The sequence below is a fragment of the Micrasema longulum genome, unplaced genomic scaffold (assembly GCF_059751315.1).
Source record: "Micrasema longulum isolate JH-2025_06_02 unplaced genomic scaffold, ASM5975131v1 h1tg001611l, whole genome shotgun sequence".
NCBI lineage: Eukaryota > Metazoa > Arthropoda > Insecta > Trichoptera > Brachycentridae > Micrasema > Micrasema longulum.
Window position 1 is genome coordinate 190,579 of NW_028278792.1, and position 23,075 is coordinate 213,653.

Below are 23,075 nucleotides of genomic sequence, written 5' to 3' on the forward strand. Positions count from 1 at the left end.
AAACCGAAACCAAAACTGACTTAAAACTTATGAGTTCATTTAAATAAGTCTTAAATAAAATACACAATGAAATAAAAGGCATAAATTTGTTCATTTTTAGCGCTTTTTGGTTCGATGTTATGTCATTCATATAACTTATAACAGTTCTTCAATGTACGCTATAGGAATATTAACTTTTGAACTTTTTTTAAGGAATTACGAAAATATAAATATGAAATACTAAAAAAATAGTAACGATAGTCAACAAATCACAAAATAAGCCAAGTTTTTAATTGTTATGTCAGACAACAGCCATACGATAACTAATTATTTGAATGGACATAATTCTAATCTTTGAAATTGTTGCGACAGAGATTGTTGTGTCATTGGCTGGTTTAAGTGGCCATTTTACACTGTGTAACATTTACCACTCTGCCTCTGTTTGAACATCCACATTTCCTCAACTCTTCCATCTGTTGACTTTTGTGAAGTAAAAGAGCTGAAACCTTTATCACGTGGGTGAGATTCATCTGGCTGAACCAATTTACCTACTAGGCAACGCCTGAAAACAGTTTTCCAATTTTTCACACTTCTTCTTTTATCAGGTTGTTGACTCAACAATGTTCTGAGTATTAGCTTGAGCTTTACTGGCTGGAGCCAGTCTGCAAGCATCCAACCAGTCTGCGAGCATTTTGACATACTCAAAACATTGTTGAATTGATCTAACATCTCGAATTGTGCCAATTTTTCACCCGGGTACAGCCCAACTTAATCCCACTCATCTTGACCGCAGGTTTCGGCTGAATCGAAGTTTCTGACAATTTTTGGCCGAAACTGGCCAAAACTTCGGTCGGTCACTATTACGCAGGCAAATTATAGTCTAGGCTAGGCTTAACTGAGTTATGTAGTTTAAACCCGCGCTGTTCCAGCGGGTTTCCTGCAACACGACGGACGCTCTCCTATAAATGTCATTATTTTCATCACTATGATTGAAAATAATCCTGCCACATAGACAAAAAGTCGTTACCGAGCAGCTTCTACTTAAAAATAATCATGTTTGCTTGATAGATTAGTAGTGAAGCTTCTTTGAATGGAACGATTATTTCATCGAGCTTTTACACCTCAAGTTTTGCACATCCGATAAAATAGACTAAAAAAATCTGAATTTCCAGATGAGCCTAGAAACTGAACAAACTCGTTATCCATGTATTTTTCATTGAGTTTTTTTGTTTTTCTTTTTAACTTTTAAAATTACGCTGCTATGTCATGTATATTTAGATCGGTAAAGTCGTTAAAAATGCTATAACGCCTTTAAAAAAAAAATCGATTGTCACAAAAAATAGTTAAAATATGACACTCGGAGAAAGGCGGCGACGGCGCTCAAATAAGTGCCGGTGTAGGTGTGTTACACAACTTAACCATTGTAAATTTTTAGCATAATATACTAATAAGAAAGTTTTTTTTTATAATCAGATATTTTCGAGTTATGACTGTTTTATCGAATATGCGAAAACGTTTGTGTCACATGTCAAATGGAATGAATAATATATGGATATAATATACATAGTACGTTCAAATTTTTAATAAGCCTATATTAATGTGTTAGATTTTAACAAATTTTGTTTGTTGTAGAAATGATGGCGTCAGAAGTACCAATTTCGTAGTGGCACCAAACACAAAACCTTTTAGCATAGTTAAATAGTATACTCAAAGACACAAAACATTTTTACTGTATTATATTATTGTATTTGGTAAAATGTATTAAATTTAAGGCAGTTCATACATTATTTTTACCAACCAAACATTTTTTTAGAACTTTTTTTACTTATAAAAAATAAAAACGAGAGAATTACTCGGTACGATGACTTTTAGGTCAATTTGAACAAAATATGTTCAGGTTTCGATTTCTTTCTGCCGAACATAATATGTTTCCTTTATCTGTATTGTTTAACCCTTTCATCTCGGATGTTCAATCAAATATACGCGAAATTGAAGATTTATTTACTCCCGTACATACCGAAATTAAAAAGTGGCGCGTTCATTATGTAATTACTAGTCGGAAGTCCATATTTTTGTTTGGTCATGTTATTAGTAGGCATCCCACAAAAAAAACTTTTTTTGGATTTACACCTGATATCTGGCTGGTTTGCTTGTTTTCGAACAAATTCCCGTCGTCTCAATAAATCATATTGAAGCCAAGTAAAATATTGAATATGTCCAAATCTTTGTAGGTGGGCTAAATATCACTCCCTAGGGAGTTTTTAAGATCTAAAATTGCAACAGAGAGGGTCTTTAGAAGGGAATACAGAAGTCTAGCCATTTACATGGTTTATGACCTGTCATTGTATGATTGAATACCAATGTTTATCAAACTAACTGGTACTGATAAAACCCATTAGGTAAAATAATTTAGCCAGATGAATCTCACCCACATCAAAAATGATTTCAGCTCTTTTATTCCACAAAAGTCAACAGATGGAAAAGTTGACAAAAAGTGGATGTTTCAACTTATCCAGATGATGAATAAACTTCTTAGATTTTCACGGCCGTTAAGATGCACAATAAGTTTTTCTGGGTGATTATGCCGTGTGTCGTTCGTACTCTCTACCGACGTTTCGGATCGCGTTACAGCGTCCATCATCAGGGTTGATGTTATTTGTGTATGAATATGTGTTATGTTAGGTACTTAGAATTTTTACCGTGTCGTAGTCGTTTTGGTGTGATGTTATGTATTTGGGACTTGTACCGTGTCGTAGTCGTTTAGATTAATATGTACCATTATGTACTTAGGATCTATACCGTATCACAAATCTGTGTTACATTGCAATCTTTATGCGATTTCTTTATGACTGGGTACCAGGATGTTTTTAATCGCATCCCATCATTTCTGTTTATGTTGTCGGGATGTTTGTAAATCTCAATTGCTTCTTTTACTAGTCGTGTTTGGTGGTTCTTTGGCCTCCCTAAGATTATCGGCTCAAAGGAAAACTTATGCCCCGTTTCTATGTGGTGCTCGGCCAAGGCCGATTTTTCGGGGTAGCCGAGCCTGCATGCACTCATGTGCTGCTTTACTCTCTTTGTTATATTTCTGGCAGTCTGCCCGATGTAAACCTTAGGGCAGTTTTTACAATCCAGTTTGTAAATGCCGTCGGTTTCGAGAGGATCCCGGTCCTTTGCTGATTTAAGAAAATCTCTTATTTTTGCCGACGTGCTGAAAACAGTTTTAATCTGGTGTTTTTTAAGGATTTTGGAAATTCTATCCGTAATATTCTTTACATACGGCAAACAAGCTATCCCTTTATAGTCATCGTTATTGCTGTCTAACTGTCTTATTGCTGTCTATTGCTGACTACGACACGGTAAAAATTCTAAGTACCTAACGTAACACATATTCATACACAAATAACATCAACCCTGATGATGGACGCTGTAACGCGATCCGAAACGTCGGTAGAGAGTACGAACGACACACGGCATAATTACCCAGAAAAACTTATTGTGCAGATGATGAATGTTACACAGTGTGTAAAGTAGCCACTTAAACCAACCAATGACAGGTCATAGGCCATATAAATGCCAAAACTTCCGTATTCCCTGCTCAACTCATCTCTGTCGCATTAACACATATTTCATGAATAATGAATTTTGAATGATTTCCAAAGTAGGAAAAGGAATATATAGTCAGCTCAATGCTTTTTAGGCATTGTACACTGATAACAGGGAATTAGAGTTGAGTGGACTGTATAGAAATCGTTACTCACTTTTAAAGTTCTTCCGATTGTTTCTTATATGAAGCACTTCACTATTGCTGTAGCACGGATTCCGGTATCGTGTAGATGATGATGAACTGTCTAATAAAGGCTGATTATATAACCCTAAACTTCAGTTTGTACGAAATATGCTAACGCAGGATAAAATAAAGATTTATCAGAAAGACAACTTTTCACGTGTAACTTGCTCATCGGACGGTAAAAGAAAAAAAATAGTTTATTCTCATTTATCGAAAAACGCTTTTTTTTTTTAAATCCCAGAGATTTATTTTTTATGACCGGTTGGTCTGAAAGGGTTAGCAATAATTTCTTTACTCATACTAAGAGTTCACTGCGAAATTCACTACATTCCAACTGCATAGGATATTTGCCCTGCGTTTGGATGTGAATTTTTTTTTTATACACCAACTGAGGGAGTTAAAAACATAAACGTCACTGTCCATGATTACTGTTTTCGGGAAGAGCTACAAAACCAGTGGCGAAAAGACTTTTTCTTTTAAGTTAAGTGTACAACTTGTGCGTGGTGAAAAGTAAGTAGTGAAAAGAATATTAATTTTTTGTTCAATGTGCGTATTTTATCTAAAATAAATAGTTTGTTGATAAGTGGTTTTGTTGGCCTTCCCATAAACAGTGATCGTAAACAGTGGCGTTTTTACTTTTAACACCCTCAATTATGACACACCCGTAAACATCAAATTCATGAATGAACATAAAAAAATGTACATATTTGTATATAACTATAAATTTTTACAAATGAATGTCATCAAGGAGCCAAGGAAGAACATACCAAATATAGTCCAATAAAGCAAGAGGCAAATTCTAATCATTACTAAGACTTGTATATATAATATGTATTTGTATAATATTTTGCTGATCGTAATTATTGTACCAACGTAATGTGTTTTTGCAGAAATTTTAACAGGTTTTGTTATTTTCATGTCTCGGCTTACCAGAGTTATTCAATGGTAAGTCGGGACGGGACATATAAATATTTTCTCAATATTGAAATAAATAATATTTTCACTAATTTTTAAGACAATTATTGTAACAAAAGACATGTTGAGACAGTCAAAAAAAACAGTAATGTTCTGTTTCTTATTTTTATTGGAATTTCAATAACATTTGTGTAGTTTTGTTTGTCTTTTTTTGCAAATTTTTTTACTGCTTTTCAATTATTTTAATTAATTATTATGATATTTTTTAAAAATATATTTCCACAGCAAGTTTTCGAGGAGGGAATAAATATGCAAGTCTAAGCATTTAAAGAGCAGCCAAATGGCTGGTTTTAGTGGTTACTTTAAACACTGGGTAAAATTAATTATTCTGCCATTGTTTTAACACCCATATTTAAGAAAATATAACAGCAAGAAACAATATCTTTGTCAATATTCCTCCCTTTTACACAACATTTGGGCAATGGTGCAAGGATAATTTTTCTGCCAAATCGTTCAATATGCTTCCACATTTCACCAACAAGCTGCAGAAAGTGGCTTGGCCTGATTTTAGTTTTAATAAAAATATGAAAATTGAAATGTTAAAACTGTAAAAATGTATGATGATATCAACAAAATAATAAAATAAAAAACACAGTTATCTTAACTGATAACGAACAATATTTAACGAAAATCAAAATCTGGCCAAGAGAAGAAATAAAAAAACCATTGAGTGACATGCGAAATATGTATAAAAAAACACTCTAAAGTCTTCCTTTTCCTCTTCGTTTTACTAGTCAGAAGTACTCTTAAATTACTTTTGAATAAAAAGTCAACAGATGAGAGATGAGAAAAAGTGGATTCTAAAATGGCAGAGTAGTGAATTAATATATTACAACAGAGGTAAAGAACGTTAAAAAAAGGGTATGAGTATAGGTTTTGGCATTTACTGAACTTATGACGTATTGGCTGATTTACACACTGTGTAACATTTACCATTCTGCCTATGTTTGAACATCTATATCCTTCAATTCTTCCATCTGATATTTTTTAGTTAAACTGATGAAACCTTTATTGATGCGGGTGAGATTCATTTGACTGAATTATGTTACCTGTGTACTAGGCAACGTCTGAAAATATTATTTTATTTTGAAACTTCTTTTGAACTATTTGGTTTTATTATTATTATTATTTATTATTTATTAATTTTCAAGAAACAAACAGTCAACAGTGATATAGTAACATTAAAAGAATACAGTTTAAAAGACAAACCAGCAAAGTTTCCAAATAAGAATCATACATATTATTAAATTGTGTTACAGCAAAAGGTAATGACAGGTTATAAGCCGAGTAAGTGCCTAGACTCCTGTTTTCCTTTCTTCAAAATGTTTTCCATCTATGTTATAGTGTATTTATATTATTAACTCCCAAGGGTGTTGAATCCAGTCCTTGTCTACAAAAATTTGGACAAACTCAAAATCTCGTGGAAAAGTTAATGTTACAGTTTATACAGTGGTCACTTAAACTAGCCAATGATACGTCAAAACCCTTGTAAATGCCCAAATTTCCATATTCCTTTGCCAACAATATTTTCCTTCTCTGTTCCAATAGATTTTAATATGAATAACTCCCTTACTAAAAATGTTGTTGATTTTTATTTTATTTTCGTGTGGTATTATTACAATTCGTATATTTTTACATTATTAGTGAAAGTTATGTATGTTTTTTTTATAAGGTCCAATGGGCTGTGTACTTTTCAACAAAATAATTCACATTATTTTTGTTATTAATTACAGGCTCAAGTTATCGGATTTGCTGGTTAAGCCAATGCAGCGATTGACGAAATATTCCTTACTGCTGAAGGCTATATACAACGAGACGTACTCGACTGCAGAAAAGTTGCGAATAAAGAATATCATTTCCAACTGCAGAAAATATATATCTTCCGTAGATAGGAAGATCAGACTGGCTGAAGAAATAACCATGATGAACAAATTTATCGGCCATATCGAGAGCTTCGATGTCATAGTAAGTACATTCCATATTTTTGCACCCTTCTGAATTTAATTACATCCTCGATATAGAGAAGGCACAAAATATATTTTTGCGATACTTACATCTTGAAAAAATAACAATTATCCAATATTGTATCCATCATTATTTTTAATGGGGACGCTGGACTACAACACTCTCGAATCTCGTCGTCAAATTTTTCTTGGGAAACATTTCTATAAGCTGATTTCTGGAAGTATATATAATCCAAATATACTGAAAGAGATCAGTTTTTGTTCCCGATAATTATACTAGAGCGAGATCTCATGCACTGTTTTACACACCCAGAAGCCGTTCAAATGCAAGTCAGAATTCACCCATTAGTAAGGCAATCCGCTTGCTAAATATGGCTTCTGCGCATAATATGAATATATTTTTCTGTACATATCGACAGTTTGGCAGCTATTTCCTTTAGATTCATTAACTTATAACTTTCATTTACAGTCTTCATTACGCAAAGGGTTAAACAGCCCTTCAAATAATGCCGACTACAATTTGTCAAATAAATAATGGATACTTTCCAAATGATTAAAAGATAAATAAAAGATAGCAGCTATCTCTCCAGTGTTATAGCATCATTATGCATTGTCAAAAAGCTAGTTTTGACATAAACGTCCTTTTTTTTAGACATTTTGTATTCCTCGCAAACTATTTGTGAGAATAATTAAAAAAATTGTTAGAGGTTAGATTAATCCTTCATTCAAAACATAAATAATTAAATAAAGATATAAAAAAATGTATTTTGTGTTCTTAACTGAGTTTACAAAAACATGTTCGGGCGGAACGTTTAAAAAAAAACCTTTATTGATCAAATGTACCGCACGGCAACGGCACGGGGCTGTAATGGCAAAATACCATATTTGTGGGATTGTCCAGAATGCTGTATTTTAACCCTCTCATTACCAGAGCTATTCTAGCCAGTAAAAAATATATTTTTACATTTATATATTCTATAAGTTTTGGCCTCGGCATCGTGGTGCAGTGATCAGCGCGTTTGCCTGCCATGCAAGAGGTCTCGGGTTCGATTTCCGACGTGGTTGACATAAAATATTTATTATAAAAGGTGTTTTACACTAGAATATTTTATAATCCCTAGACTGGTATCTGAAGCGTAGGACTGATCATCTTATCTTTATGTAACAAAAATGATTAAGATACACTGCGACTGGTGTACCAATACAGTGCCCTATGCATCATTAGGTGCAGAAAGGGAATGATGATTAATTTTAAAAGAGTTTTATCAAAAAATTTACAAACAATTTTCGATAAAAATCAAGTTCTTTTTCAATAACATTGTGGGTCAGGGAGTATAAAATAATGACAGAGTACAAAAGTCATACTTTACCTTTTTTTTTCTAAAAAAATTGTGAAATACTTAAAAATAAAAAACAATTTAATAAAATTAAAAAAACTATAAGTATGGAAAAATAAATTTTCTTTTTTTTTTATTATAAAATATTGAAGCGAATAGCTGTATGACACAAATGTCTGAACAAACGTGGATTACCAACATAAAAATTATATTGTTTCGTTAAGAATATATTTTTGGCTAGATGCATGCAGAAATGGAGCAGGTTGTTTAAGAAAATAACGAGAAATGATTTTTCTCAGCGTACCTGAGAAATGACGCTGGTACTTAGAGGGTTAAGATGCAGTATTCTGTCATTACAGAAGTTTTTTTTTGCACTTACAGCATTATGTCATTGTCGATTCTTTGAGAAGTAGCAACAACAAAAAAATTAAAGTAAGTTCACATGGTGTAGCTCTGAATAGAATTGATTGAGCTTAAATACTATGCAACGTATTGTCATTATACTGGTGACGTTGAAATAATATCTTATTGTCCCAATAATAACGACCTTTCAGCGACCGTGACAAGGGTCCCGGACTCGCAGATCTGAGTTCCGAGGTTTGACCCCGCTCTATTACAACCTGATTCCCATTTTCTATTTTATAGCTTGTTGAATTTAGATCTCAGTTTGAAATATTTGGGTAAATCGTAAAAACGCAAATATTTATCTGAACGCTTTAAAACACGATGGTATAAAAAACATACCACATATTCAATCCAATTTTTTTATACTAGAACCATGGTTAATATTAATTACAACATTGACAATACAATAGACTTTACATTTTCGCCAACATAAGTCACTATTCTCAGACCGGTTTAAAGAGTCGTTTACTCCCTTGCTGGCATGGTGGTCGTTGAATTTTTATCACCTGGAAAAGCGTTGTCCATTAAATTTATTTTTTTTTACACTCAATACTCAGATAAACAATAAGTCATAATATTAATATCAAAAAGACTCAGATTATCTTCAACGAATCCTGCCCTGACCCTGATCAACCTCTTAATAATAATGGACAGAGGATCGAGAAAATTAACAGCTTTAAATACTTAAGAGTTACATAACTGAGAATGGAAGCATGCACATGGAGCTCACAACCTGCTTAGGAACTGCTAGAGCCACTTTTAACATGATTCGTGTTATCTAGAACTCTAGTTAAAATGAAATGCCGATTATTCAACTCTTGTATAACGCCAGCACCCCTATATAGGTGCTAATCTTGGCACCTTACCAAAGCTTAGAACACCAAATATCAACACCGAGTTTTGAGAGTATGTGCTTTAGAAGAATACTAGGCATAAGGTGATTCAAATTTATTATTAACATTGAAGACCTGGCTTGGACACGTGCGACGCATGCCTCAGGAGAACTAAATCCCAAGTTGCGTGTTCTTTAAGCCTGCGGGCTCACGCCGTCCTGGAAAGTCGTCGATGACGATCTTTCGGCTTTATTCGGCGGACGTGGGAGGAGGTGAGAGTGCTGGCTGGCGATAGGGTCTCCCGGAGGCAACTGGTGATGTCCACATGCCCCACTTAGGAGCGGATGTGGAAAAGAAGAGAAGACTACTATCAGAAGTTAATTTAATGCTAAATGACAGTATTCACGTTCGTTCTGCTAGATTTGCTTTTTCTCACGTCGTGGTCAGTGCCATTGTGCTATGAAAACTATATTTGGAGCATCTTTGATATATATATATAAACCCTGAATTAATTTAAACTTGTGACGTCGCTCTTTTGTCTTGATTGTTTATATTAATAATAAAAATTGGTTTTATTAATGCCTGATAATTTCAGTGTATTTAACATAAAAATTTAACTTGTGGTGTGATAAAAAATATAATTACAAATTTCTCAGAGGTGTTGTAATGTGTCGCTAATACAGCAATACATCTGTATCAAAGAGATCACGAAGATTTAACTCACGACAAGGAAAACAGAGACGTGGTTTTGTAGACGGTGTATGTGTGAAACAAAATTCACTCGATTATCGATAGTGATGGGGGACGCACGCATGCATTATGACCAGCGTATTTATGATTTTTAATTTATTTTGCTTTAACAGGGCTAAACTTTATGTTTATTTCATTATGGAAAAAAATTGATGATGATTGTATAGATGTTAAGGACATAGAGAGACAGAGAAAAGCCATCAATGTCAGGGCCTCTATGCTAGTAAAACGCTTCCAAAACGCAGAAATGAATACAGCGGAACTATGTAACAATTATACGTCAGAAGCATGGAATAAATAAAGGATCAAGTATAATAACTCATACTGGCAATTATTCGGACTGCCTAGGTACTGCAGTGCCTCTGAAATGTTTACTGTTGGACGGGTTAACACCTTCGCTGCCCTACTTCGCCAAAGAGCCTGGAGCCTATAGGAACGCCTGAAAAGCTCTAATAACGCACTTATCCAAGCCACTGCAGGGTGGATCCATTCACCGTTGTTTGAGCAATGGCGGGATATGCTGAGACCACCATAAGTGCTTCACATGTAAAATTTTGTTTTTGTTTGTGTTTATATGGTAGAATTGGCTCTACACTATGGAGACATTTAACTGGAATAAAAAAGAATTAAACAGTGTGTCTACAAGTTTTTTTTTTAATGACTGAACTTTAGAATATTCCGTCTTTTGATTGTGGTGTTACATCACCGCGCGCAAAGGAATTATTTACCACAGTCTTTTAAGAGTTAAGGTAAACCGTAGATAAAACAACTTAACGTGATGGAAGAAAAGAGATATGTTTAAATCAGCTAAAAAATCAAACGTAAATTGTAAGAATTTTTGTCTAGTGTTAATATTTCGTTAGGGGGTTTGGCGTTTTTTCCGCCAATATAAAAAATTGACAAATCATCATTGCCATATTTCATTATCTATGTGATTTTACAAATAGGGGCCAAGGGAAGAAGAGGTCGACAGTTTGATCAAGCTGCACACATCGTTTAATCTAATTCAAAAAATTCCAAGTTGCAAGCCAAAGTACCACCGTGCGATCATTCTACAGGGAGACCTGAAGTTCAAAGACAATAAAGATCACAAGGTAAATATACAAAACAACTATTCTTGATTGATACGAAAAAATGTGTTTTCTCAATAAGAACATGTACAGACATAGAATGGAATGTTCTTTAATTTTCGCTGTTTTTGAAATGCATTCTGGTGATATTTTTCTGTTATATTTTTATGCTAGTTTTATTAAAAAATAATATAGGGGAAACATACAGCTAGCAGAAGTGTAAAATATTATCTACAACTACCAGAACTCAAGCCAGTTAAATGTATCTTCTTAGTATTATTTACAGTCGTAGTATGTGAAAATAGATGTGTGATTTAATGTATCTACGTGTATGCCCGTCAAAATATGTTTTTAAAAATGCATACATATATACATAGACATTTACAGATATATTTGCGCAATTACCTGTAATGATGTGTGTATAGTATATTTTACCTGATAAATTGTTATATTCGTTATACTACCTATGTTTTACTTCATGTTTAAGCGACGGAATTTTTTACTGCGTAAGTATAATACATTTATATTACTTTTTTTTTTCTGATAACTTGACAAATTTTAAACGAATTTATGTTTACCTATCTGTACAAAATATACCCAGATAACGGAATTGAGTCTGAAACGTCGGGAAGTAGGGCCTAAAAACTACATAAAATCCAGAAAAACATGATCAGGATATTAAACTTTGCGTTAGAAAATTTTTCATCGGTATTTCTCTATCCTGTAATTATATACCACTTGTAATTTGCTATTGAAATTGGGCCTCTTGGCCTGTTGTAGTGCAAAAAATATATGTTTATTGCTCTACATTGGATTGAAACGGTCTACAATCGTTTTTTTAATACAAAGTTTTATGAAACCTAAATCTATAAATATATAAGACAATGTTCGTATGCGTTTCCTCGAGACTAAACTACTGAACCGATTTACGTGCGGTGTTCAGCAAAAAGTGTCATGAGCATATTTATAACTAATGTTAGGAGCATAAATGTTTATTTCATCGTTACTAGGACTGCCTTTGCCGAAAATGAATATACGAAAAAAATTAAGGATGTTGTTTTTCTGTGTAAAAAAAAAGATTTTTTAATAAACAATATTCGCTTTTTATGGATCCCAATCAGATTCTTTCCTTAAATTCCTTACAATTTCCACCTATTTATTTCTTCTAAATGGATTTTCAGTAGTGATAAAATAATATTAACCGACATTTAATACATTTTAGAAAATAGCATTCCTAGAAAAGAGTGCACCCCTGTTGGTAGAAGAGCAGAGTTTGACATTTGCAAAAAGAATTCGATAGTTGAAAATAAATTATTTTTTGTTTTGGAATTCAAACATAAACAAGTAATTAGGTACCTACATTTGATATTTAAATATTAGTTTTTTTTAGATTTGGAATTCAATCATAAACAAGTAGCTAGGTTCCTACTTATCAAAGAAAAGTTACACCATCTTTTTTCCTTTTATTCGAACAGTTTTTACATGTTTTGACGCACAATCAGGCAAATCAGGCTGGTAGTTAAAGAACGACTAAATACGCGTTGACCATGACTGAGCGTTTGGGCATGAGCTAAGTGTCATAATTTTAGAGAACTCAGGGTGCATCTATGTGTACTAATAGATTAATGGTTTTATTTAAGGAAACCGAACCTTTTTCTTTAGTTCATTAAAAGCATTATGAAGAAAACTTTGTAAGTATACTTAATAATGTTTTATCTTGAGAGGAAAAGCGGTCTGACTTTTTTTCCATACAAACGTATTCCTCTATTTTCACCCTGGATCATGGAAAAAGAATGTCATATATCGACTTTAATTATTAGCTTTTAACAATGCATTTTAGAACGTTGTAAACTTAATAATAGTATCAACATTTTAGTTTATTTATTCTCCACATATCAGTCATCATCCACATATTGCATATAAACAGTATTAGCGTTCTAGCGTCAAAGTGGTAAGATACACACTATGACAATACAAAAGCACTCATTATAATCCTTTCATCAGTTTATTGGTGAGATTCTAATTTCATTTTACCAAGTGGGGGAGTTAACAAAAGCTAGCCGATGTTTTGTGCACAATCCCCTCCACTTCGTAAACGTGACCATTTCAAAATTGTGGTCTAATTTAAATTTGGTTCAAAAATAATAGTATAGATGTCAATGACGTATTATTAAATAAAAATATTACTGTAAATGGCATTTCAATTCGTGGGTAATTGCCTTACTTGCCTTCATTCTCTAACGGACCTTTGTCGTGATGAGACGTGATGCTACGTTAAAATATTCCATCGTATGATTGAAAATACTTTAATAATGGGCAATTATCATGGAATTTTTTAAAAAGTCATTAAATTAATCTAAAAAATCACAAGCCGATCGGTGCTCTTCTTATTAAAATCTGTTAAAAAATAAGGGAGATATAAATGATTAAATTCTAGTCATTTGAATGGTGCCAAAAACAAACAATTCGTGACGTCATCAAGCATGACATCTTCGGATGTTTTGTGACGTCATCAGATTGTTTTCATCAATACCTATGGATTTTATAGAGTATTGTAAATAGTTTCCTTTTTCTGTGTCGTTTGTTTACATTTTTGGCGTCCTGTCACTTATCAAACGCTACGAGTTAGTAATTTATAATTTTCATGATAAATTGATATTTAGAAGAGGTTGAAAACCATGAAATAATAAAAGAAATTCGAGATGTAAGATGTAATCCGTTTTCACTTTTATCTGTCAGTGCCTGGAACTGGAGTGTGGAGTGAATAAGGGGGGGGGGGGGGGCTTAAGATAATATGCATAGACAACTCTACTTATATTTCTATCTGTGGTCTGTGGCATTACCAACATTAAAATAAATGCATTACTCGTGAACTTCTGTGACAAAATTTAATACCAACTTCTCAAGTTGAAGACCTTATTTTCAAAACGAAAATAATGAACGAACATTTTCATTAGAGAATCTTTAAAAAATGTTTTATTTGTAGAGTAGGTTAAATCCGGCATACCTCCCGAGTGATAATACCCTCTTCTAGGCAAACTTTTTAGGTTTTTAAATGGGAGTTACTTTATTTCTTAAAATATTCTTTATTGCTTAAAATTATTATAAAATATTGCTTAAAATATACAAGGTTTATTTTTCAAAAAGTGGATTTTTCTGCAATTAACTTTCTTAAATTTATCTAAATTGTTGGGATCAGGAAGGATGTACTAATTTGGGCCATTCGGGAACTACTCAGAATTTGCTCATGTGGAGAGGAAACCACTTAAAACTCTTCAAGAGAAGCCAGCCTGTTGGCAGTAGTCAACTTGCCATCGAAGATCTAAATTCATATATGTAATAATCGGTGGCAGTTTGTAAAATAGTAAAATCCTGCTCGTCCAGAGGACAAGCACATACAAAATATATTGACCAAAGGTGCATAGGGTACCCGCCTTACCTGGGCTAGCCTTGAACTATTGCTAGCTCGCATAAGACTCCTCAGAGGGCAGGTTCTTTGACCTTCTTGTCGTATCCGGTGGACTCGACAAAAAGGTCACAGTAAGATTTACATTGAAAGATTAATTTTGGGGTTTCTTTTTCGACATTCCATAATTTATTCATGGCCATCGAATTTGGTCAGACCATATCTTTGCTCGAACGGATCCCACAATGGATCGTTCCACAGTAACATGACATAATTACACTTATAAAGTTTTCTGAAACTAGAACATTCTGCGAACGAATCTTCTCTAGCGAAGTCCCTTCCGCGGCACGTCGACAGTATACGATTCAGAACATTAAATTTCTCAGAACTTTAAAACATACCATGAGATGGTAATTAAATTACGCTAGGATGGGATTTGAACCCGGCGGTCTAATTTTTATCGATTGTGGCTTTATCGACTAACCTATTTTATATTTTTATTTCATATCATTGGAAAGCCAACAGACATTTATAAATTTATAAGATACAATTATGTTATAAATACATATCATAAAGTCCAATTAGAGGCTTCCACATAATATTGTTATTGTAAATGTTGTCACAAAAAAATTATACATAGCATAAAATAACTAATCATACAAAACTTATAATATTACTAAAAATGTAAATGTAATACATATTATTAAAACATATCTACTTTTGAATATTGGTCACACAGTTGCACACTATAGTATATAATACAACTATAGTTGACCATGCAGTGTACATTTATTATGTGTCTTCATACAGAACTGCACATAACCTGCATATTATAGGCTGCGGATTCCAGGCGCAACATCATAACTTGATTTTTTAGTAAATATCATTTTTAAAGGAAGTAAAAGATATGTTATTAATATCAATACAATTCCTAACTCAAGTTCTGTTATTCGCTGATTTGTAAGAAACAACAATTTTTTTTTATTTATTTAACTTTTTGTACATAATGTTATTTGTACATTGACGGGCTTATTGCCAAATGGCAATTTCTTCCAACCAACCAATAAAATAAACGTTTTATTTTTATAATTCAAGTTACAGAACATTTCATTTAATTTTTTTGCACCACAACAGGCCAGGATGCCCAATTACAGTGGTGAATTACATTACAGAAAAACCAGGCTTGAGAAAAATAACATTTTAATTTTTGTGTTCTCACCGGGAATCGAACCCGGAACCTTCCGTGCGTGAGTCAAGCGTCTTGACCACTACACCACGGAGGCCGCGGGATATTCAATAGAAAGAAAAAAAATATTAAAAAGTTAAAAATATATAAAAATAGAAATAAACGTATTTGTTTATAAATTACCTTAAATCAAAACTTTTACTCAATGGGAAAAAGGAAAAAAGAGGAAAGAGGAAAAAGGAAAGGAGGAGAGATTAAGGAAGAGAAAGGAGATGTTTCTTCAGACGTGATTTAAACAGAGATAATGTGGTAACATCTTTGATGGTGGATGGGAGATGATTCCACAGTCGAGCCGCATGGACACTATATGAGTTAGAGAAGAAAGAGGAATTGTGTATGGGTATTAAGAGAGTGCCTTGAGAATGAGAACGAAGAGGTAAACCATGAATTGATAAGCGTTGAAATTTTTCACGCAGGTATATAGGGGCGTTAGGACTATGAAGTACATTGAACAGAAGTGAGAGGGAGTGATAGTCTCACCGCTGTCTAATTTTGAGCCATTTCAGTTACCTACGATAATTAGAAATGTGGTCATATTTTCTAAGACCAAAAATGTACCTTATGCATGTATTCTGAAGTCGTTCAAGTTTATCGAGTTGCTCACAGCCTAAATCAGTCATGGAAACCTCAGCGTAATCTAGAATGGGTAGTAGTAATGCTTGTACAAGAGTGCATTTAGTACTAATGGGTAAGAATTTTTGCAACCTTCTAAGTGAGTGTAGACTGAAAAATATTTTGCGGCTTAATTCATTAGTATGAGCTCGCCAGCAAAGATTTCCATTAGTACTCCTAGATTTTTTACGGATTTCCTGTATTGAATATTGGTACCATTGACAATAAGAGGATTAAGTGAAGGTATGTCTAGCTTACTAAGCAATCTTTGACTACCTGCAAACATAATTTGTGTTTTAGACGGGTTTATTAGTAAACCATACTCTTTTGTCCATGTTGACACGCAATTTAGTGTATTAGACATCGATTCTATTGCTTCGCTGGTGTTTTCAGGTCTGCAATGAAGATATAATTGTAAATCATCTGCATAGAGATGATGTGAACAATTGAGACAATCTGCAATCGGATTAATAAACAGGGAAAATAGTAATGGTGATAAAACTCCACCTTGAGGTACTCCAGCGGCAATATCGACCCATTCCGATTGATGATCTGGTGTTTTGATGCACTGTTGTCTAGCTCGTCTAGCTAAAATGTGACGGTTGTGTTGTTAATTGTGTTACAACTTCGTACAAATTAGAGACTGAATTATTAAGTAAGGTATTTTGCGCATCAAAAATGTTGAATGACGCCGTTACTCGTCAAAATTGAAATTCATAGCGTAATTTGAAAAATACTTTTTTGTATTTCGAATGAACTCATAAATCAAGGCACTCTCATAAGAAACGTATTAACTGACCTCAAATTCGAAATTGTATTATATAGGTAGGGTCACCATGCGTCCCGGTTTAGCGAGATTGTCTCGGTTTTTTATACACCGGTCCCGGCGCAACGTTCTGGCCGGGTTGGCCTTTCGTCCCGGCCGCAGTCTATGCAGGAGCACGGGTTAAGATTAAAGTGCAAGGTTTTATTCCCGGCACGTGTCGGCAAATTACTAAAAAAAAATCAGCATTGCGAACAAATCTTTTTCTAAGATTTTTTTAAAGAAAATAGAAGTTCTGAAAAAAGTTAATTCCAGCAATTTAAAATTACTCAATGGTGTACAATAAATACATATTCAAAATAATTAGATTTTTTTTTAAATTATTAAATTTGAAATCAAGAATTAATTCGACCGAAAATTATATAAATGCTTTATGAGTTGCAAAATTCACGTTTAAGAAATATATCTATTCTTGTTTTCTCCTCTTCTCTAGCCTTTGGCCGTCCACTCCTGAACGAATGCCTTCTCCGTCTACCTCCACGTCAAACGGCTTGAAGTTCAGCATGGTTTATTTCAGAGGGATTTTGGCATTTAAACGCCACGCTTGCCAAGCGGGTTGGCGAGTTTCGTAGTGTTGTTTGTTCTTTACCAGAACTGATGTTGATTCTGTCGAAGCTGCTGTCCTTCAAATTTCCCTCTAGCATTTGTTTTTTTTGATTTTGTTTCTAGTTTTGTGGACCTGGAAGCTCGCCATTCATCCTCGCCCTGTCTACGACAGTTATGGTAATGTCAGTGGCATTGCCCGCTAAGAAATATCTATTGAATCCTCGGAGTAATAAAATGCCACTGCCTAATAGAGTCGCCAATACGGACAAAAACCATTGAATAATTATCAACCACGAAATTACCTACAGTTTATAGCAATGAAACGGCCCGTTGGTACTCGGGTCGAGAATTGCTGGTGCAAACTGAAACCCTCCATTACACGTTTGTTGTAAAGTAAAAACCGAATACAAAATTTGGAACGCTTTTGTTCTATGTAATAGAGCTTAAAAGCTTCTCTTTAAGCGGGAGCGAATTATTACTCTGAGATTAAATCCAATTAATTATCTCCCCCTCTCCTTAGTAGTTTTTTTCTCTGTTTCATTGTTTGTTTGTTGTTTCATATTATTTATTGTTCAGCACAGTCGAACCTTGATATAAGAGAGCCCTAGGGACCGGGACATTTTTCTCTTGTAAAGAAGTCTCTCTCATGCTTTTTTTTACATAGGTCTACAAACATAACCAGGCTTCCTATTTCTATTTTGTTTGTACATATATGCAGCAGGTACAAAAAAAAACGAAAGTGCATGACATATGTACAAACTACTGTGATCAAAAAATAAGGTAATCTTTTTTACTATTTCAAATATGCAAGCTCTTTGATTCTGGCTGGGTTGATAGTACTGTCACTGACATCTGTGTCAAATTTCATTTCAATATCTGCATTTTTCCAATAGTTACGCACGTGTTTTGTGAACAGCAAAAAGTTCATTTGGAGATAAATACACTGTCTGATATTGTTGAGCAAAGAAGTTGCATTAAATTTTTTTGCAAAATGAAATTTCTGCTGCAGAATCGTTGAGAATGTTGTAGAAGGCCTTTGACCAAACTGTTGGCAAGAAATATAATTTGAGCGTTATGCGAGGCCTATATGAAGCTATTCGCAAAAAGTGACCAGAATTATGGGTAGACAATTTTTGGTTTTTGCTCCACTATAATGAACCATCTCACACTGCATTGGTGTTTCGAGACCATTTGGCTAAAAATTCAACTCATATTGATCCACAACCATCGTATTTGCCAGATTTAGTACTGTGTGACTTCTGACTATTCCCTAAGCCTAATAAACCGCTCCGGAGACACCGTTTTGACACGATTGAATAGACAAAAATTGAATCGCTGTACAGTTTAAAGGCCTGTACATTCCTAAAATCTACTTTAACAATTATTTTGAAGAATGTAAAAAACGTTGACATAGGTATATTCGATCGGGAGGGGTGTATTTTGAAGGCGATGAAACATATTTAGAATAATAAATAAATGTTTTAAAAGTTTCAAACAATTTCACCGTTTCTTTATCACAATAGTATTAATAGTATCACACAGTAGGTAAAGAGTTTTTAACCACTTGGTTTTTAATAATTTTATAATTTGTCGATTCCCCCACATTAAATTCTTTTCAATATTAACTTGCAGTTGTTTGTATTCATAGGCAGTTAAAATCTTTATTTCATCACTTTAAAATATTCTGTTTAGACATCTCGCCGCAAAAAATCGTTACGATTCACCACTCACGCTAAAGGATAACGATCAATTGATCATTTACGCTGACCCCTGAAGCAGAAACGAATTCGGATGCATATACATAACAACCTGTCAGAACATGCACAAGCAGTGACGCTGCGGCTACATCCGCAAACCATGCGCTATTTTAGAGAAGTCGCGGTTTTGGCTCTCTCTTATATAGAGTTCAGTTCAGATAGAACGACTCTCTTATACAGAGTTTTCCCGCTCTCTTTTAAAGAGGTTTCTCTTACGTCTGGGTCCCTTTATATCCAGGTTTGACTGTATTTACTTTGTGGAATAACATTAAGTATAAAATAAATAAAACATTTTGTATTGTTAAAACACAAGTTTTGGGTATTCAGAATTACCAGCATCAGGTGAAAATCTGAACATTTTGTACTTAAGCTTGACGATGTGTGTTTTATTTATTTTATATTTAGTTTTTTATTTGTGTAAACCCTTGGTTCGATGTTGATTCGATGTTTGAGAACTGATAACTTTTTCAAATGATGCATGCCGATACTCTTTCTCAATTTATACATATGATGATTGCAATCCTAACAAAGGGGTGTATGTATAATCCTAAAAGGGTAGTGCTGATTTCATAGTACTGTAACAAGATTCAATAATAATATCCTTTAGATAAACTGTTTGCTAAATTTCTCTGTTTGCGTGCGACACCACATTTCATTTTTAACTCATTATTGTGCGATTTGACGAAAATACACATTGCGTAAAATAAAATTAATGTTTACATTCATAACTTTGTATACGTGATTTTAAATCAAATGTGACTGAAATTTTTCTGGTTTTGAAACCAACAACGTACAAAAATGAATGCATTTTTAAAAAAAATTTACGGGTCTCAGTTTGATTCTTAAGTCGTCTATTTCCAAAACCGCAAAATCCCTATGGTGGCCATAGGAAGATAGCGGGTTTTAGAAATAAACGAGTCATTTACATACCTACTTCATTTTTGGTACCAAGCTGTATGTCGTGGTCATTTCAGTTGTATTAAATAAAATAATCTACACTTAATGTTTTGAAAAATGGAGCTGAGCATAAATTGATTTTGTTCAAAATATTTTAATTATGAAAAATTACAACTTACATTCCATTGTCGAAAAAAAAACAGCGTTAGTACAGAAGAATAAAAATTATATTTAAAAAATAATGCTATTTAATTTGCAATTAAACCATTCGACAATACTCATTGTTCGATAAACATTAAAAATAAATAAATTATAACATTTTTTTTAGCAGGTACCTACTTACACACATCAAATTCAAACATGCATTTTTATTAATAGATATTTAAATGGAGACTAAGAACCTCATTGAGAAGGGAATATGAAAGTCTAGGCATTTATAAAACTTAACATTGATCATTAGCTTTTTTTATGTGATCACAACATTTACAATTCCGACTGTGTTTAAACATCCATATGATTTTGTACATTTTGAAAGGTGAATGCTTAAAATAATATTTCTAACTAAAGTATTTTTCTAAAACCAGCCAAGAAAATTAAAATGAGTACTGAAAATTTAAAATGTCTGGACCTCGATATTATTTATTGTTTTTTTTTTTACAGTATTTTTATCAATTTATTCTTTTTTTCCAGATAGTAAACAAAGATTAATAATTAAAAAAATGTTATCTCACTGGGGTTACCCGTGCCGAGAACACTTAACAATAAACTTTTTTCAAATATTTTTACTTTTGAGAATATACAAAGAAGACTTAATATACATACAAAGATAATTGACAAAATGTTGAGACAGTTTTATACACTACATATTTATGTTTCTGTTTACTTATTTTATTCATATTAAAAAACGCACAATAAAAGGACAAAACATATTTGAACATTGGCTTGCTTAATGCCAAATGGCAATTTCTTCAAACCAATAAAATAAATCAATTTATATCATTATTTTAAAAGGGTTATCCATCTTTTCATAAAAGCCAGTACTTGTTAACACGATTTTGACAGGCAAAATATTTTATATATACCTACATAAGGTATAATATAATTGGACAATCGAGACTAATAAATCAGGGACTGAAATTATACAATAAACTACCAGACAAAACTAAACAAAAGACTCCATAAATTTATTCATAAATTAGCCATTGATGTAATTGTAGACGAAGAACTAAAACTTGAAAAAAAATGTAGTAAACATTGACACAATACGAGAATATCAGAAACATATCATATACAACCTTCTAAAACGAGACAAGGACAGTCAGACTAACAAACCAGGGACTGAAATCATACAATAAACTACCAGACAAAACTAAACAAAAGACTCGGAAAAACTTTTTAAAAGACGTAAAAAATGTAATTAACAACAGAGTATTAATAAAAAATTATAAATTACTTTTGTAAAATGAATGTACAAATAAATTTAAAAAAAAAAAATAAGAAAAAATAGTGTAAAATGGTGTATTTATTTATTTATTTACTTACATTCACATTCTCTTTTCCTACCTGCTGACAAATCTCTAAAGTAGAAGCTTAGCAGGTTATTTCTTAATTTCTTTTTACTCTGGGCTCATTATGTAAGCATGTAATACGTTGTTGGTAGGTACTTATGTTTATTATTGTAATTATTAATAAATTATGTAGGTTTGCACATTATAATGCATATAATCGTTTAATTTTAAAACCTGTTTTTTGTTTGCAATTGCAAAGCAAACAATTTTTTTGGTCTGTGCATGGGTGTCCTACTAAATTGGCAATATATTTTGTACGTACTGTTTATTTACCCAGTAAAATAAAGAGTACTTTTTTCTATAACCAGCGCCGGAATAGCGTTCCGGCACCCCTGATTGCAAATCAAAACCGGAATCGATTGGGCCTTTCACACATGCCACGCCAATCCACCCGGACGGTAATTTTACCGGGTACACCCTACAAAAGGTGACACATTTGGTATGCGTTTGTAGTTTGTACTCGGTAAAATTACTGGGCCGGGTAGATTGGCGTGGCATGTGTGAAAAGGGCCATTGTAAACAATATTATTTCAAACTGCGCCTTACTTGTGTTAGAAGTCTCTATTGATAAAATTATTGTACAATACTGTATAATTGTTTTTTTTTCTTTGTAGTTTGAGGTCCACTTAGTCTTGTTGACGGATATGCTGCTCGTGGGCATCACTAAGAAAAGGAAGTCAGATACTTTTTTCAAATTGATCCGGTGAGTTCATAAAATAATTGCATGAACCTTCGAGTGTGAATTTTTTTCTAATAGGATAAAATTGTGTTTTGTTTGAGTCCATTTTTATAATTTAATGTTCCGAAAAGAATGGACTACGCGTGACCATTTAGTATTTGTGGACATTTTTATATTATTTTTAAAATGAAGTTTATTATGGCGGATGAAGTATACAGTTAAGTGTGTCGAATAAAACTAGAGCTTTTCAGATAAAAATCCTGAATAAGTAGTGGAGAAAACTCCGCCTCGTTGTATAGTGGTTGGCCCGATCAACTACCGTTATTAAAGTCCTGGATTTGATTTCTGGGAAAGTGAACATGAAGTATCGATTTAAATGTTGGTTATACACCGAATTTTTTTTTTTTTTACCTTGTTTCTTTGTAAATCTGAACTTTA

General features: G+C 33.1%; 1 protein-coding gene across 2 annotated transcripts in view; it reads left to right on the top strand.

Annotated features, from left to right (window-relative positions):
• LOC148274653 (uncharacterized) overlaps window positions 1-23,075 on the top strand; it is a 246,872-nt gene that overhangs the window by 179,476 nt on the left and 44,321 nt on the right. The window contains exons 12-15 of one of the 2 annotated variants that reach the window (XM_088236825.1): window positions 6,478-6,709; window positions 10,981-11,127; window positions 17,860-17,913; window positions 22,573-22,661. In XM_088236825.1, the coding sequence (XP_088092951.1) occupies window positions 6,478-6,709; window positions 10,981-11,127; window positions 17,860-17,913; window positions 22,573-22,661 (522 nt within the window). The remainder of the gene's footprint in view (window positions 1-6,477; window positions 6,710-10,980; window positions 11,128-17,859; window positions 17,914-22,572; window positions 22,662-23,075) is intronic. The other variant, XM_088236826.1, reaches the window with a different exon arrangement.